The 16,703-nt window shown below is 40.6% G+C and overlaps 1 protein-coding gene across 2 annotated transcripts in view; it reads right to left on the bottom strand.

Annotated features, from left to right (window-relative positions):
- The window catches only part of mylk3 (myosin light chain kinase 3), a 95,945-nt gene that overhangs the window by 29,747 nt on the left and 49,495 nt on the right, over positions 1-16,703 (bottom strand). For both annotated transcript variants that reach the window (XM_063066940.1, XM_063066938.1), the window contains exons 2-5: positions 16,244-16,337; positions 6,036-6,492; positions 2,720-3,237; positions 2,504-2,609 (exon numbers count right to left, since the gene is read on the bottom strand). In XM_063066940.1, the coding sequence (XP_062923010.1) occupies positions 2,504-2,609; positions 2,720-3,237; positions 6,036-6,492; positions 16,244-16,337 (1,175 nt within the window). The remainder of the gene's footprint in view (positions 1-2,503; positions 2,610-2,719; positions 3,238-6,035; positions 6,493-16,243; positions 16,338-16,703) is intronic.

Genomic DNA, 16,703 nt, shown 5'->3' with positions numbered 1-16,703 from the left:
ATTTCCCTCTCTGGCCACCCTTAAAATAGAAATGCAAGATGACGATCTGATTGTGTATCTTCATCATTTGAAGCAACCGCACTCTGATATGAAATTTCAGGTCAGAGACCTTCTGGAGATGCATGTTCCAGATTGGGTGGTGGATCCATTTTTGGGGTGAATGTGAATGATGTTGACATCACATTGCAAGAACGTCTTATTGAGCTGCAGAGTGATATAACAGCTCAAGCAAAATTCAAACACAGCAGGCAAAAGTTTCTGGATTACTAGTGATATTCAAAATGAGTTTCCACAGCTCAGGAAGAAAGCAAAGTTATTTTTAATTGGATTTCCCAGTCCTTAGCTCGTTGAATGTGGTTTTAGTCAAGCTCTTTACTTGCTATCAAAAGCCCCTACTCATCTTGATGTTGTGAAAAGAGATCTTCAATTATCTTTCGTCAAGTTAGTTTTTCAAATGTTTGCTAGTTTGTATCAGTAGCAAGGATCTCACTAAGTACCCAAAGTAACAATATTAAGTGTTTTTTTCATTGCTGGTTGGAAGAATATTATACAGTGTATAATATAAATAAAATATCCTATTCAGAGCTCTGAAATAGTTATATTTTTCATAGACACCTGTAACATTATATTTAGCATATAATACCTATAACCTGTTAAAACAGAAATATTGACTGTAATTTAGAATAATTGGTACAGCTCACCAAAAAGCAACAGAGATGGGGGAGGATGGGGGCCACAAAGGCGGAGCTTAGGAGGGATTATGGTGCCTAACGGCGACTCCTTTCTTGCATCTTCGGAAACAGCTCTATTTCCATCTTTAATATCTCTATTTTTCCCTTTCAGGAAACCTGGAGATACACGCTGGCTACGGTTCTTTGCAGGAATGGGACCTGCACTCAGGATTTCATAACTGGCCGTTGTTCGGCATGCCAAGGGCTTGGCCTAAGAGCTCTACTCATCTTCGGAGGACCGAGTCTTCGTGGCTCTGGAGACGGGGGGAATCCGAGCAGAAGACTGGTCTGTCATGGGAGATGGAAGACCTAAGGCTGTGTGCCCAGAGACCTGAGATCTTTGGGCACTGAGCTCGGAAAAAGCGATGCAACGGACTTTTAACATCGTAAACCAGTGAGTTGTTCATTATGTTTCCCCTCTCGCTGTGAAACGGAGACACCCCTTTCTCTCTTATTAGGGAGAGAGAGAGAGGCTGTGGTATGTCGAATGCCAGGCGAACAAGTAGTCTTTGGAGTACTGTGAGTCTGTGTCTTTGCTGTTGCCTTGCTCACCCTTGAGTGCTCGGTGGCGGGTTCTGATGCTTTTTTTCGCCGGTGACGGGGAGGGGGGATTGTTGCTTGCTGCCGCTTACACATGGGAGGGAGGGGAGCTGGGGGGGGCACTTTGGGGCTCTAACATTTAACTGGTATTCATTCTTTGGAGGCACTCCTCTATTTTCGTGGATGATTGCGAAGAAAAAGCATTTCAGGATGTATATTGCATATATTTTTCTGACATTAAATGTACCTTTGAAACTTTGAAACAAAGGTAAATAAAAGTCAGAAGTGGGTCACAAGCAGAAAAAGGTTGAGAACCATTGAATTACATTATTGTAAATTTGGTAGAAATTGGCCAATGTTGAAAAATACCATTGGAAAAGCTGGGGTAGGCGCGGAACAGTGGAATACAAAACTGCTACTTAATTAAAATTTCTGTTCTGTTGAATAGCCTAGTGGATACAACCTGTGTTGCATAATATTATTTAAAAACATTTTAAAAATAAATGTATCTGGTAACATCTTACTCCCGGTTATTAGTAGTTTATTAACACAGGAGATTCAGCAGATGCTACAGATCCAGAGCAACACACACAAAATGCTGGATGAACTCAACAGGTCAGGCAGTATCTATGGAAATTTAGTTTCTTGTCCTCTTCAGTTGGAGCAACTTTTCTTGGTGGAATGAGGTTCAGTTAGTAGTGTCAACTCTCCCAGCTTGCTATTCTAAAACTGAGATCTAGCAGACTATTTTAGGTTCCAGTAGGTGAGGGAGGTGGCGAAAGATTTTTTCTTCAATTAATATCTACATATTAACAGAAGTTACTACTTAGTTCCGGGCCTCCTTGACTCCTTCTTAACTCAGGGATTGAAAAAGTTCAATATAATTGTAAAACGATTATTAATATTTTACCATGAATTCCTGAGAAGTGACTGAATGTGGTGTGATGGGAAACAAGACTGAAAAAAACAATTCTGTTCTCGATCAATAACAAAATCATTTAACATATCTGTACTTGACACAATGGATGTAAAAAATATTGTGCAATTTAATAATCCTTCTACATATATTTTTAAACAGTGATTTCTGGGATTACATTCCTCAATGGTAAATTGTTATTTAATAATTACATTGCTATCAAACCGCTTCATAGTCATGTCTTCTTCAGCAACGTATTCATCAGTAGTTGACCAAACTCTGAAAAAAGTTATCTGAAAAATCGAGGAACACCTACCCTCCTAACACCTCTTCCTGGTGAACAGTGTATATGGAGGCTACTTGAATTTGTCTGGTGGTCACAATGCGATGACTGAAAGGGGCTGGTGGTGATGGACTATCATCTGAAAAAGAAAATCAAAACTTCAGAACAGGCATTACAAGTGGTTTCAGAAATAATATTGAAAGTGAAGTGCGTTGGAAGTGATAGCTAGTTTCTGACAAGTCAACTCACCAATAATGGTTTTGAAATCTTCTGACTTTTCAACATCTTCTTTTGTTTTCTCTGCTTTGGATGTGGTGTCTGTGGAATCTGTTTCTCCCTTTGCCAAATCATTCACTTTGTCAGGTTCTTTGCTGGCTGTCTGGGACTCTTCAGAACCTTTTGATTCACTACCTTTTTGTGGATCACAGTAGTTTTCTGTTTTATTCTGACAACCCTGAATGTTTCCCTCACTTTTCTGACCTGATTGGGTTTTGATGCCTTGTGAAGCTTTTTCCTGGTTTTCAGACTGTTTGGAAGGTTTGCTGACTCTTACATCTGCTGCTGCCGTGATGGGTTTTGTTCCCTTTGCCGACTTTTGCCATAAATCAGGTTTTGTGATGTCTGTGGGCTTTTGCTGTTCATCGAGCTTTTCGAGGGATTCCTTCGGTACTTTAAAATTTATAGGCTCATTTTCTTTGGTGACCTTAATGCCCAGATTCACTGCCTCAGTAGGCTTGGATGGCCTTCCCTTTATTGAGCCAGAAGTCCTGTAAAATAGTTGCAGCACAGCATAAAGAGCAGTGTTTCCAATGATTTACACAGAAGTAAATCCTGATTTTCTTTCTCTATTCAAGAGGTCCTGAAATAATACATAAAAGAAAGCATGTATGCAGGCGGGGGTGGGGGGGGGTAATAGAATTACCTCATTTGAAGACAATTTCTCTCTTAATAAACACCCTTAGTCACTTTTTCATATATTAGAAATGTTTTTTTAACAAAATTAAAATTCTTTGATACCAACACAACCTGTATATGCCTTTTTGAACAGTAGAGTATAAAATGCATAACGAAGCATTAGAATATGGTAACAGTATTGCTTAGACTTGCCTGTTTTATTTCTGGTTGCTGAGATATATGAAAGATGTCAGAGAAAGCGGCTGAGGGGGATGCAATAGGCAATTTAATGCACTTGGGTCAGTACATAGAAGGGTGGTGCTTAGAGGGATGTGGGTTGAACCTATGGAATTGGGACAAGCCAGGTAGACACAGTGGCCAGCATGGACTGGTTGGCACAAATAGCCTGTATCCATGCTGTATTCCTCTAGGACTCTATATTGGAGGTGGCACAGAAAAGAGCCACCAAACTAAGGATATCAGTAAATGACAAAAGGTTGAATAAACAGGAAGCTGTGTCTTGCAAACGAGATATCAAAGAGATTGGCCTGAAACGTGTTGCTCTGGCAATATTGCTGATGAGTCAGTGGAATTCCTCATCTTCAATTGGTGAAATCACACCACAATTAGCAATCAAGGCAATTAGCAGATGAAGAAGAAAGATAAATGAGAGGCCAGGACCCAGAGAGCTAGTGGCTGAAACACATCTAATTTATTGGGGCTTTCCTCTTGATCTGGAATTCACTACCTGAAAGATGGTTGGAAGCCGATTCAATTGTCCCATTCAGAAGGGAATTGTTCACGGAGTAAAACTAAAGACACTAAGGAAATGAGCCAGGGAATGGATCTAACTAGATTATCCTTGTAGAGAACTCAAGCAAGTTCAGTGGTTTGAGTGGTCTCTGTCCACATATCAATGCTTCTATCATACTAATATCTGGTTAATTAGCTTCAAATTTATGAGTCATGACCCCATTCTGATAAGGTGGGCATAGGTCGTAACACATGGAGAATAGATAGGCAGGTTTTAATTGATTAAAGTGTTTCTACTGCATCATAATTATATATAACAGTTTTCAATTCATAGGGTCACTTCCAGAATAACATGCAATTGCTTAGCCATTCATTATTCATCTTCAGTATTCACACGAGTACTCAAGTTCAATAAATATTAATATGCCATCAATTAGAAGAAAATTGGATCATGCTTGGAAATCAAAACCTCTGCATATATTACTTCATTAAGTTTAAAGGTTTCAGTGAAACTCCTAGAATAACTTATTAAAATTATTAATCCTAGACAGCCTGCTGTGCAACTAAATACTGACCCAGGCCATCTAGGGCTTGCTACATTAACTCTAAATGCGGCAGCAGTAGTAGTGCCCATTCAGCAGAGTCAAACTCCCTTCGTATCTTAACGAGATGCAGTGCTACAATCATCTACTTAATTTAAGCTATTTATATTTTCATTGGATCTTGGTGGAATCACACTTAACTATAAGCAAATTGTGCTGGCGCATGGCCAAGTGGTTAAGGCGCTCATCTAGTGATTTGAAGGTCGCTAGTTCAAGCCTTGGCTGAGGCAGTGTGTGTGTCCTTGAGCAAGGCACTTAATCACACAGTGCTCTGTGACGACACCGGTGCCAAGCTGTATGGGTCCTAATGCCCTTCCCTTGGACAACATTGGTGTCGTGGAGAGGGGAGACCTGCAGCATGGGCAACTGCTGGTCTTCCATACAACCTTGCCCAGGCCTGCGCCCTGGAAACCTTCAAAGGCGCAAATCCATGGTCTCATGAGACTAACGGATGCCTATTATTACTATAAACAAATTATGTCATCGTGATCATAATGAGCAAAGTCAGCCCGAAACGTCGACTATCTGTTCATTTCCACAGAGGCTGCCTGACCTGCTGACTTCTCCAGCATTTTGAGTGTGTGTTGCTTTGGAATTTTCCAGGAAGGCAAACACAATAATATCAGTAGGTGTTGTAGATGATGGAAGTGTGCAGCAAACCAGTTCTAATGTCTTATAGAGGGTCGCGGTAGTTCAGCGAATGAAAAGGGTGAAGTGGAATATCGTAATTTTGTTGATAAGAATTGAACATGAAGACATAGATTAAGATTGTCAAAATTATATTTCACGTCCTATTTTTTTTGCTACACTGGGAATGGTAAACAGATGGAATAGATTAATTAGAAAATTGTGCAGACAGAAATCCAAGAATCTTTAAAGGATGCTACAATCAGGGAATTTTCTGAATTTTGCAATAAAAGAAAAAAAATGTGGCCCGATAGTATCTCCAGACTAATTAAGTAAAGATGACTTGTTATGAACAATCTGTTTTAAAAAATCAAAAAGGGACTTGGTTATGACAGTATCTTTTGTAGGTAACAGAAGTCCCAATAATAAGAAGCACAATGCTACACACACAAAATGATGGAGGAACTCAGCAGGCCAGATAGCATTATGGAAAAAAATACAGTCAACATTTCAGGCTGAAACCCTTTATCAGGGCTATTGTTCATTTAGATTATAGTCATTTTTATTGCATCTGACCTGTTCCATCCAATTTTTTTTAGATACCTTAGTTTAGGGTTAACTCGAGAAACAAACATAAAAGAGCCAAGGACATAAACCAGATTGACAAGTTATGATGATTTAATTGTTACCTCTCTGGAAGCAATGTAGAGCTTTCAACAAACTTTGACTGGTCAGTTTCCAAAATGATCTCTGGAGCTTCTGTCGTGATTGCAGCCTTTGTCTTATCCTTTTCCTTTCCCTCACTTCCCTCAGTTCTCTGCACTTGATATTCCTCATTCTTTGTGCTTGTTTTAGTCATTTCTTTCCGGTGGTCTTCTGTTGATTTCTGACTCTGTGTGCATTCTTTACTTTCCTTCACTCCCCTTGACGCAAGACATGCCTTTTTCTTGCCGGCGACCCCAGAATTATTTGTCGTCACAGGAGCTCCTTGTGGGTCAACGCATCCCAAATCCTTGTGCTTGGCTGTAGTCTCTGAGGGCTGATGTGGGGGGGTTCCTTCTTTACAATGAAGCCTTGCCTGTCCTTCAGTTAGGACAATGCTCTCTGCATCTTTTAGTTTCTGGCTGTCTTCACATTCATTGCTCCCTGAGTAAGAAATGTTCAACAAAATATACTTCATTTCGTTAATAAACAATATGATCATATTACGGTTATTTAAGATTATACAGAGAGATTGTTATCCAATGTGGATAATTGGCTTCAATGTGGATATATGGTTTCAACATCACTAGTTGGATTTCCATTCAATTCTGCAACGATTTTAAAGGTGAAATTAAAGAAACATATTTTGGAATGTAATCTAAGGAAATGAAAGAGACGGCAGAAAAGTTGAAACATACTGTATATCTGGTGAAAGTGGGCTATGCTGACTTGGCAGCTTTATCAAAATCAATTTCACTGAGAGTTTTGTATTAAACAATGGATAAAGGGTACAGGATTTAACTGGGGCTTGGAATATTTATAGGCAGGTTATATATTTTTATGCATTTCTGAGCACTTAGGTACATGGCTGACAAGCTCAGTATTTATTGCACATCCCCCTTTGCCCCTGAACAGCGCAGCTTTCTAGAACATTTTAGAAATCATTTTCGGAGTCAATCATGTTGCTGAGGTTCTGGAATCACACAAGGGCGAATCTGAGTAGGGATGGTGTATTTCTTCCACATGAGATCAGTGAAAGTTATAAGGGAAGAGGAGTCTACTCTCTCATTCTAGTGACCTGCACTTGCTCAGTACCATAAAGACTTTGTCGAATGGGGAGATGAGCCATTCATTGCAGAGACGAGTCTCTGACCTGGTCTAAGAGCTGGGCATTTACATTGACTTCTAGAGTTGCACAGACACTTATTTCATACTTTATATTTCTCAGGACTTACAAGGAAGCCATTCAACCAATCAAGTCCGTGCATCCACTCCACAACTCCATTTATTTCCTTGTCATAATATAACTCCTTTGATTTATGACTTGGACAGAGAAGTGCTGGTCAATTTAAAGCACCACTGTCTACAATCTCAGTTTCAAGATGAAGCACAAGACCTGATTTAAAGATTTATCTTAATTCAGTATACAATGGTTAATAAATTTCAGATAAAATTAATAAAAGATGGGAAAACAGTTGTGTAAGAATGTATGTATGGTTTAAAGAGATGAATTTCCCCTCTAGGATAGACCCCAAATTGTAATGGTAAGGGGATCTCAGCTGTGGCCATGATGAACTCTAGGGAGTCGTGGTTAGGCTTTTGCATTTGGAGACAAACAAACCTGATCTTAAGTCTTGTCTGTAATTTTTATGTGTTTAATTTATTTAGAGATGGAGTGCGGAACAGGACCTTCCAACCCTTCAAACCACACCACCCAACAACCCCAATTTTTAACCCTAGCTTAATCATGGGACAAGTTACGATGATCAATTAACCTACTAACCAGTCTGTCTTTGGACTTTGGGAGGAAACTAGAGGACCCAGAGAAAACTCACGCATTCCACAGGAAGGGCATGCTGATTCCTTACAGAAGACTTGGGAGTTGAACTCTGAACTCTGGCACCCCACGCATTGCGCTTATCACTACATTGCCATGACACAGCGATTAACAGGAAGGAATAGGAATATTCATCTATGCTGTTTTCCAACATTACAACGAAGTTAGCAATTTCCCTAATGCCATTTTGAACATTCATGGCAATTTCAAAAGAGTATTGGTAGACTTCATCATGTACATTGACTGTGTAAATGCCTGCACTTTTGGAGCCCTATACTGTATCCGCACGCACCTTCTATGTATAAATGTCAAAGTCAGGACGATCAAAACTCACGGATTTCCTACATTCTTGATTTCTGCAAGGCAATTGTAAGTGGTAAAATAGCAGATTTTGCTCATTTCAGGAGAGCTAACTTCAGGGATCCCAAGACAAGGCTGATGCTGTCCCTGAGAACATTACAGATCCTTTGCAACACACATAAAATGCTGGAGAAACTCAGCCGGCCAGGCAGCATCAATGGAAAAGGGCAAACAGTCGACGCTTTGGGTCTCAGCCTGAAGCATTTACTGTTTACTTTTTTCCATAGATGCTACCTGGCCTGCTGACCCTAAGACGTAGGAGCACTTTTGGGCCATCTGGCCCATCGTGTCTGCTCCATCATTCAATCATGGTTGATCCTTTTCTCTCCCTCCTCAGCCCCACTCCCTGGCCTTCTCTCCATAACATTTGATGCCATGTCCAATCATGAACATATCAAACTCTGCCTTAAGTAAACCCAACGACCCAGCCTCCACATCTGCCTGTGGTAACAAATTCCTCAAATTCACCACCCTCTGGCTAAAAAAATTTCTCTGCATTTCTGTTTTAAGTGAACACCCCTCTATCCTGAGTCTCTGCTCTCTTGTCCTAGACTCCCCCATCATGGGAGACATCCTTTCTACATTTACTCTGTCTAGGTCTTTCAACATTCAATGAGATCCCCCATCATCCTTCTAGTGAGTACAGACCCAGAGCCATCAACTGTTCCTCACATGATAACCCTTTCATTCCCACAACCGCCACTGAACCCTCTCTAATGTCAGTGCATCTTTTCTGAGATAAGGAACCCAAAACTGTTTATACTTCTCAAGGTGAGGGCTCACCAGTGCCTTATAAAGCCTCAACATCACATCCCTGTCCTTGTATTCTAGACCTCTTGAAATGAATGCTAACATTGCATTTTCTTTCCTCACCATCAACTCTACCTGCATGTTAACCTTTAGGGTGTTCTGTACAAAAACTCTCAAGTCCCTCTGCATCTCAGATTTTTGGATTTTCACCCCATTTAGAAAATAGTCCACACATTTATTTCTTCTACCAAAGTGCATGACTATGCATTTTCCGACATTGTATTTACTTGCCACTATCTTGCCCATTCTCCTAATCTGTCTAAGTCCTTCTGTGGCCTTCCTGTTTCCTCAACATTACCTGCCCCTCCACCAATCTTCATATCATCTGCAAGCTTGGCAACTAACATCATCTAGCATAAAAAGAAGCGGTCCCAACACTACCCCTGCGGAGCACCACTTGTCACCGGCAGCCGACCAAAAAATATCCTTTTATTCCCACTTGCTACCTCCTACCAATCAGCCAATATTCTAACCATGTCAGGAACTTTCCTGTAATACCATGGACTCTTAACTTAGTAAGCAGCCTCATGTGTGACACCCTGTCAAAATCGCAAATATACAACATTCACTGCATCCCATCTATATACCCTACTTGGAATCTCCTCAAAGAATTCCAACAGGCTCATCAGGCAGGATTTTCCCTTAAGGAAACCATGCTGACTTAATCCTGTCTTGCCCTATGTCACCAAGTACTCCATAACCTTATCCTTAACAATAGACTCCAGCATCTTCCCATCCACTGAGGTCAGACTAGCTGGTCTATAACTCCTTTTCTGCTGCCTCCTTCCTTTCTTAGTGGAGTGACGTTTGCAGTTTTCCAGTCCTCTGGAATCATGCCAGAGTCCAATGATTTTTGTAAGATGATTACTAATGCCTGCTCAATCTCTACTGCTACCTCTTTCAAAGCCCTAGAGAGCAGTTTATTTGGTCCGAGTGACAAATGTACATTTCAGTCTTTCAGCTTTTTGAATACCTTCTCCCTTGTAATAGTAACTGCACTTAATCCTCTTTCCTCATGCCTTTCAACATCTGGCACACTGCTAGTGTCTTCCATAGTGAAGACTGATACTAAATACTTACTCAGTTCATATTCCATCTCCTTGTCCCCCGTTATTATTCCTCTGGGCTCATTTTCTGGCAGTCCTATATCCACTCTCATCTCTTTTTTATCTTTTATATACTTGAAAAACCTTTTTTCTCCTCCTTGGTATTGTTTGCTAACTAGCTTCCATGTTTCAATTTTTCTCTCCTAATGATTCTTTTACTTGCTTTCAGTAGGATTTTAAAAGCTTTCCAATCCTCTATCTTCCCACTGATTTTTGTTTTGTTATACGCTCTTTCTTTTGCTTTGACATTAGTTTTGACTACCCTTGTCAGCCACGGTTGTTCGATTTTGCCATTTGAGTATTTCTTTGATTTTGGAATACATCTATCCTGCACCTTCCTCATTTTTCCCAGAAACCCTGCTATCCCTGCCAGCATCTCCTTCCAATCTACTCTCTCGTACCATGGTAATTTCCTTCACTCCTCTGAAATACTGCTCCGTCAGACTTCACTTTCTTCCTATCAAGTTTCAAGTTGAACTCAGTTATATTTGTGATCATGTCTCCTAAGGGTTCCTTTACTTTAAACTCCCCAATTGCCTCCGGTTCAATACACAACACCCAATCCAGCATAGCTGATCCCTCAGTAGGCTCAATGACAAACTGGTCAACAAAGCCATCTCATAGACATTCATCAAATACACTCTCTTAGGATCTATTACCAACCTGATTCTCCCAATCTACTGTACCTGCTTGTTAAAATCTCCCATGACTATCATAACACTGCCCTTTTGACACGCCTTTTCTATTTTCCGTTGTAATCTGTAGTCCACATCCCAGCTACTATTGGGAGGCCTGTATATAACTGCCATCAGGGTCCTTTTACCCTAGAACCATAGAACATTACAGCACAGAAACAGGCCACTTGGCCCTTCTTGGCTGTGCCAAACTATTTTTCTGCCTAGTCCCACTAACCTGCACACAGACCATATCCCTCCATACACCTCTCATCCATGTACCTGTCCAAGTTTTTCTTAAATGTTAAAAGTGAGCCCACATTTACCACTTCATCTGGCAGCTCATTCCACACTCCCACCATTCTCTGTGTGAAGAAGCCCCCCCTTATGTTCCCTTTAAACTTTTCCCCCTTCACCCTTAACCCATGTCCTCTGTTTTTTTTCTCCCCTAGCCTCAGTGGAAAAAGCCTGCTTGCATTCACTCTATGTATACCAGTCATAACTTTATATACCTCTGTCAAATCTCCCCTCATTCTTCTAAGGTCCAGGGAATAAAGTCCTAACCTATTCAACCTTTCTCTGTAACTCAGTTTTCCAAGTCCTGGCAATATCCTTGTAAACCTTCTCTGCACTCTTTCAACCTTATTAATATCCTTCCTGTAATTTGGTGACCAAAACTGAACACAATACCCCAAATTCAGCCTCACCAATGCCTTATACAACCTCGCCATAACATTCCAACTCTTATACTCAATACTTTGATCTATAAAGACCAATGTACCAAAAGCTCTCTTTACGACCCTATCTACCTGTGACACCACTTTTAGGGAATTTTGTATCTGTATTTCCAGATCCCTCTGTTCTACTGCATTCCTCAATGCCCTACCATTTACCTTGTATGTTCTACCTTGGTTTGTCCTTCCAAAGTGCAATACCTCACACTTGTCTGTAATAAACTCCATCTGCCATTTTTCAGCCCATTTTTCCAGCTGGTCTAAATCCCTCTGCAAGCTTTGAAATCCTTCCTCACTGTCCACTACACCTCCAATCTTTGTGTCATCAGCAAATTTGCTGATCCAATTTACCACATTATCATCCAGATCATTGATAATAGATGACAAATAACAATGGACCCAGCACTGATCCTCATGGCACACCACTCAGAGAAGCAATCCTCCACTACCACTCTCTGGCTTTTTCCATTGAGCCAATGTCTAATCCAATTTACTGCCTCTCCATGTATACCTAGCGACTGAATTTTCCTAGCCAACCTCCCATGCGGGACCTTGTCAAAGGCCTTACTGAAGTCCATGTGGACAACATCCACTGCCTTCCCTTCATTCACTTTCCTTGTAACCACCTCAAAAAACTCTAATAGATTGGTTGAACATGACCTACCACGCACAAAGCCATGTTGACTCTCCCTAATAAGTCCCTGTCTATCCAAATACTTGTAGATCCTATCTCTTAGTACTCCTTCCAATAATTTACCTACTACCGACGTCAAACTTACCGGCCTATAATTTCCCAGATTAATTTTAGAGTCTTTTTTAAACAACGAAACAACATGAGCCACTCTCCAATCCTCCAGCACCTCACCCGTAGATACCGACATTTTAAATATATCTGCCAGGGCCCCTGCAATTTCACACTAGTCTCCTTCAAGGTCCGAGGGAATACCCTGTCAGGTCCTGGAGATTTATCTACTCTGATTTGCCTCAAGATAGCAAGCACCTCCTCCTCCTCAATCTGTATAGGTTCCATGACCTCACTACTTGCTTGCCTTATTTCCATTGACTCCATGCCAGTTTCCTTAGTAAATACAGACGCAAAAATCCCATTTAAGATCTCCCCAATTTCGTTTGGTTCCATACATAGCTGACCACTCTGATCTTCAAGAGGACCAATTTTATCCCTTACTATCCTTTTGCTCTTAATCTACCTGTAGAAGCTCTTTGGATTATCCTTCACCTTGACTGCCAAAGCAACCTCATGTCTTCTTTTAGCCCTCCTGATTTCTTTCTCAAGTTTTTTTTTGCACTTTTTATACTCCTCAAGCACCTTATTTGCTCCCTGTTTCCTATACATGTCATACATCTCTCTCTTCTTCTTTATCAGAGCTCCAATATCCCTTGAGAACCAAGGTTCCTTATTCTTTTTCACTTTACCTTTAATCCTTACAGGAACATACATACTCTGCACTCTCAAAATTTCTCCTTTGAATGCCTTCCACTTACCAAGCACATCCTTGCCAGAGAACAACCAGTCCCAATCCACTCTTTTTAGATCCTTTCTCATTTCTTCAAATTTGGCCTTTTTCCAGTCTAGAACCTCAACCCTAGGACCAGATCTATCTTTATCCATGATCAAGTTGAAACTAATGGTGTTATGATCACTGGAACCAAAGTGTTCCCCTACACACACTTCCATCACCTGTCCTAACTCGTTTCCTAATAGGAGATTTAATATTGCATCCTCTCTAGTTGGTACCTCTATATATTGATTTTGAAAACTTTCCTGAACATATTTTACAAACTCTAACCCGTCTAGACTTTTAACAGTATGGGAGTCCCAATCAATATGCGGAGAATTAAAATCCCCTACTATCACAACTTGATATTTCCTGCAGTTGTTTGCTATGTCTCTGCAGATTTGCTCCTCCAATTCTCATTGACTATTGGGTGGTCTATAATACAACCCGATTGATGTGGTCATACCTTTCCTGTTTCTCAGCTCCACCTATATGGCCTAGGTAGACAAGCCCTCAAATCTGTCTTGCCTGAGCACTGCTGAAACATTTTCTCTGACTAGCAATGCCACCACCAGCACCCCCCCGACCCTTCGTTCCTCTGCCTCTATCACATCTGAAACATCGGAACCCTGGAACATTAAGCTGCCAGTCCTGCCCCTCCTGTAGCCAAGTTTCACTAATGGTTATAATCTCGTAATTCCATGTGTCAATCCACGTCCTCAGCTCATCAGCCTTCCCCACAATACTCCTTGTATTGAAATAGACACACCTCAGAAGATTATTACCACCACACACAACCTTTCTATTTGTGACTTTGCATGAACTTTTACCATCATTTACTTTCACCTCTGCTCCACTATCTGCTCTGGCACTCTGGTTCCCATCCCCCTGCAAATCTAGTTTCTTGCAACCCTTGCAGTTTCTTAACTCAATCCACAAGGATTCAACATCTTCCGATCTTATGTCACATCTTTCTAATGATTTGATGCCATTCTTTACCAGCAGAGCCACGCTACCCCCTCTGCCTACCTTCCTATCCCTCTAGTACAACCCGTGTAACCTTGGACATTCAACTCCCAACTACAACCATCCTTCAGCCATGATTCAGTGATGGCCACAACATCATACCTGACAATCTGTAAAAGTGCAACAAGATCATCCACTTCATTTCTTATACTCTGTGCATTGATGTATAACATCTTGAGTACTGCTTTTGCTACCCTCTTTGATTCTGCATCCCTAATTCACTGATACTCACCCTGCTGGCTGCAATTTTGTCCTGTCATCTGCCTGCCCTTCCTGACAGTCTGACTGCATGCTATCTTTGCTTTTTTTACCATCTGTCCTATCCTGAGTCCCTTCACTCTGGTCCCATTCCCTGCCAAATTAGTTTGAACCCTCCCCAACAGCTCTAATAAGATTTCCTCCAGCACTTTTTGTGTGTTGCTCGGGTTTCCAGCATCTGCAGTTTTTCCCTTTTTACAGATATGTTGCAGTTGTTCGGTACTGAACATTTCTCTGTGATCTCAGAGAACATACATATAAGCTCATGCTAGCTCCTGCACTGTTCTCAAAAAGTCAATTTTCTTTCCAATAATTACAATTATATCTAAGAACTGCTTCCTGACAAGAGAGCTGTGAGATAATGCAGAGAAGGCACATCACGCCTCAGATATCTTTCTTATTTCTGATTCAACAAACATTAAATAGCCTCTATTTTTGCATGATTTCTTCTGGCCATTAAGATCTTAGGGAAGCCTGCTGAAATTCCTTTGGAGTTCAAGACTGTGATTCCAGTCTAGGCTGAATTTAGATTGACCGTCATACATCAATCGGCCCAGGACTGCAGGAGATGTGACTGTCCCTTTAAATGATATTCACATGGAGTTTTTTCATTATTAAAATATGCTATTTTGTGAGTGAATGGTAGGGTTCCAGCCAATAGTGTTAGAAAATTTCACAGAAGATGAAGTTTAAGCTTGTACAGCTGTTAATGTCATTCGGTGAGTTGGATGCCAGAAAATCAATGCTGGGGCACACAAAGCTCACCATACAACAATAATAATTAGATCTGACTCTTCTAGTAACATCTGCAAAATCGGCTGATTCCACATTAATATGATTTTCATCTAAAGTATACTTCTGCTGAAGATACTTTGATGAATTTTTAGGCCCATAGGTTTTACAAGGATTTTCTGAAGGTATAAAATGGTTTGTCCAAAGGCAAACTTAAAACTTCCTAAAACAGCAGTTACTATATTGGTTGTAGATTCCTAGTTGTGGTAATTATTGATAGTTAATACCTTGTTGGCAAAATACTTTAAAAGTTGTCTTTCTCTAACACATACGCATACTCAGTGGCCAGTTCTTTAGGTACACTTCTGCACCTGTTCGTAAATACAAATATCTAATCAGCCAATCATATGGCAGCAACTCAATGCATAAAAGCATGCAGACATAGTCAAGACATTCAATTGCTGTTCAGGCCAAACATCAGAATGGGGAAGGTATGTGATCTAAGTGACTTTGACCATGGAAGTATTGTTGTCAGACAGGGTGGTTGGAGCATCTCAGAAACTGCTGATCTCCTGGGATTTTCATGCACAACAGACTCCAGAGTGTCCAGAGAATAGTATGAAAAACCAAAAAAACATACAGTGAGTAGCATTCTGTGGGCGAAGATGCCTTGTTAATGAGAGAGATCAGAGGAGAGTGGCCAGGCTGTTTCAAGCTGACAAGGAAAGTGACAGTAACTCAGGAGACCACATGTTACAACGGTGGTGTGTAGAAGAGCATCTCTGAATGCACATCTCAACAAACCTTGCAGTGGAGGGGCTACAGCAGCAGAAGACCACAAACAGAATCAGGCTAAAATGTATTCTACTGTAAATAAGTAAAGAGATAGCTCAAGTGCATTACTTTGCTGAGAAATTGTGCTATGACCAGTTAATTTTCATAGTAAATCCAGGTTAATATACAAATCAGTTCTGACTAAGTATGCCACATTCATTTAAAGATTTAGTACATTGAATTATATGGACTTGGCACATGATGACTTCAATTTAATACATACATGCACCAGGCTGTAAGTGTACAACTATAACGCCAAACTTAAACCTGTTCACTAATTCTCATAACGTATGTGCTGTGTCTGTACCTTCAAACACTTCTCTGCTTATCTGTACTTGGATTCCTCTGTTGCTAAATCCACATTTGGCTTTGGCATCTTTTTCTTCAACTTTAGTCTTTGCCTGTTAAGAAAAAGTTTTACAACATGATACTACAACAAGCAGAAGATGAAATGAGAAAACCTCTAGCTTTTCTTTGTGTTCCTGGTTGGTCTGGAAGGTGGTAACATTAAGTGAGTGTGGAGGAATGGTGAAGCTGGGTTAAATTGCTGGATCAAGTTGTTGTTCCTTTTCACACCTTGAAGCTCATAGAGCAGCATTTTTTTTGCCATTTCTATAGCATTTAAATGTTTTTTTATACATTTGCTAACTCGATGCTCAACCCAGCAAAGGAAAGCGTGCGAGGAGCTGGCCAGATTCGAACCCATGACCATTTGCCTCAAAGTCTGTTGCCACTGCACCACCTGCCAGCTAACGATCAGGAGACTG

The sequence above is a fragment of the Mobula hypostoma genome, chromosome 14 (assembly GCF_963921235.1).
Source record: "Mobula hypostoma chromosome 14, sMobHyp1.1, whole genome shotgun sequence".
NCBI lineage: Eukaryota > Metazoa > Chordata > Chondrichthyes > Myliobatiformes > Myliobatidae > Mobula > Mobula hypostoma.
Note: the sequence above shows the minus strand (reverse complement) of the source record. Positions and strands in the feature narration are given on the sequence as shown.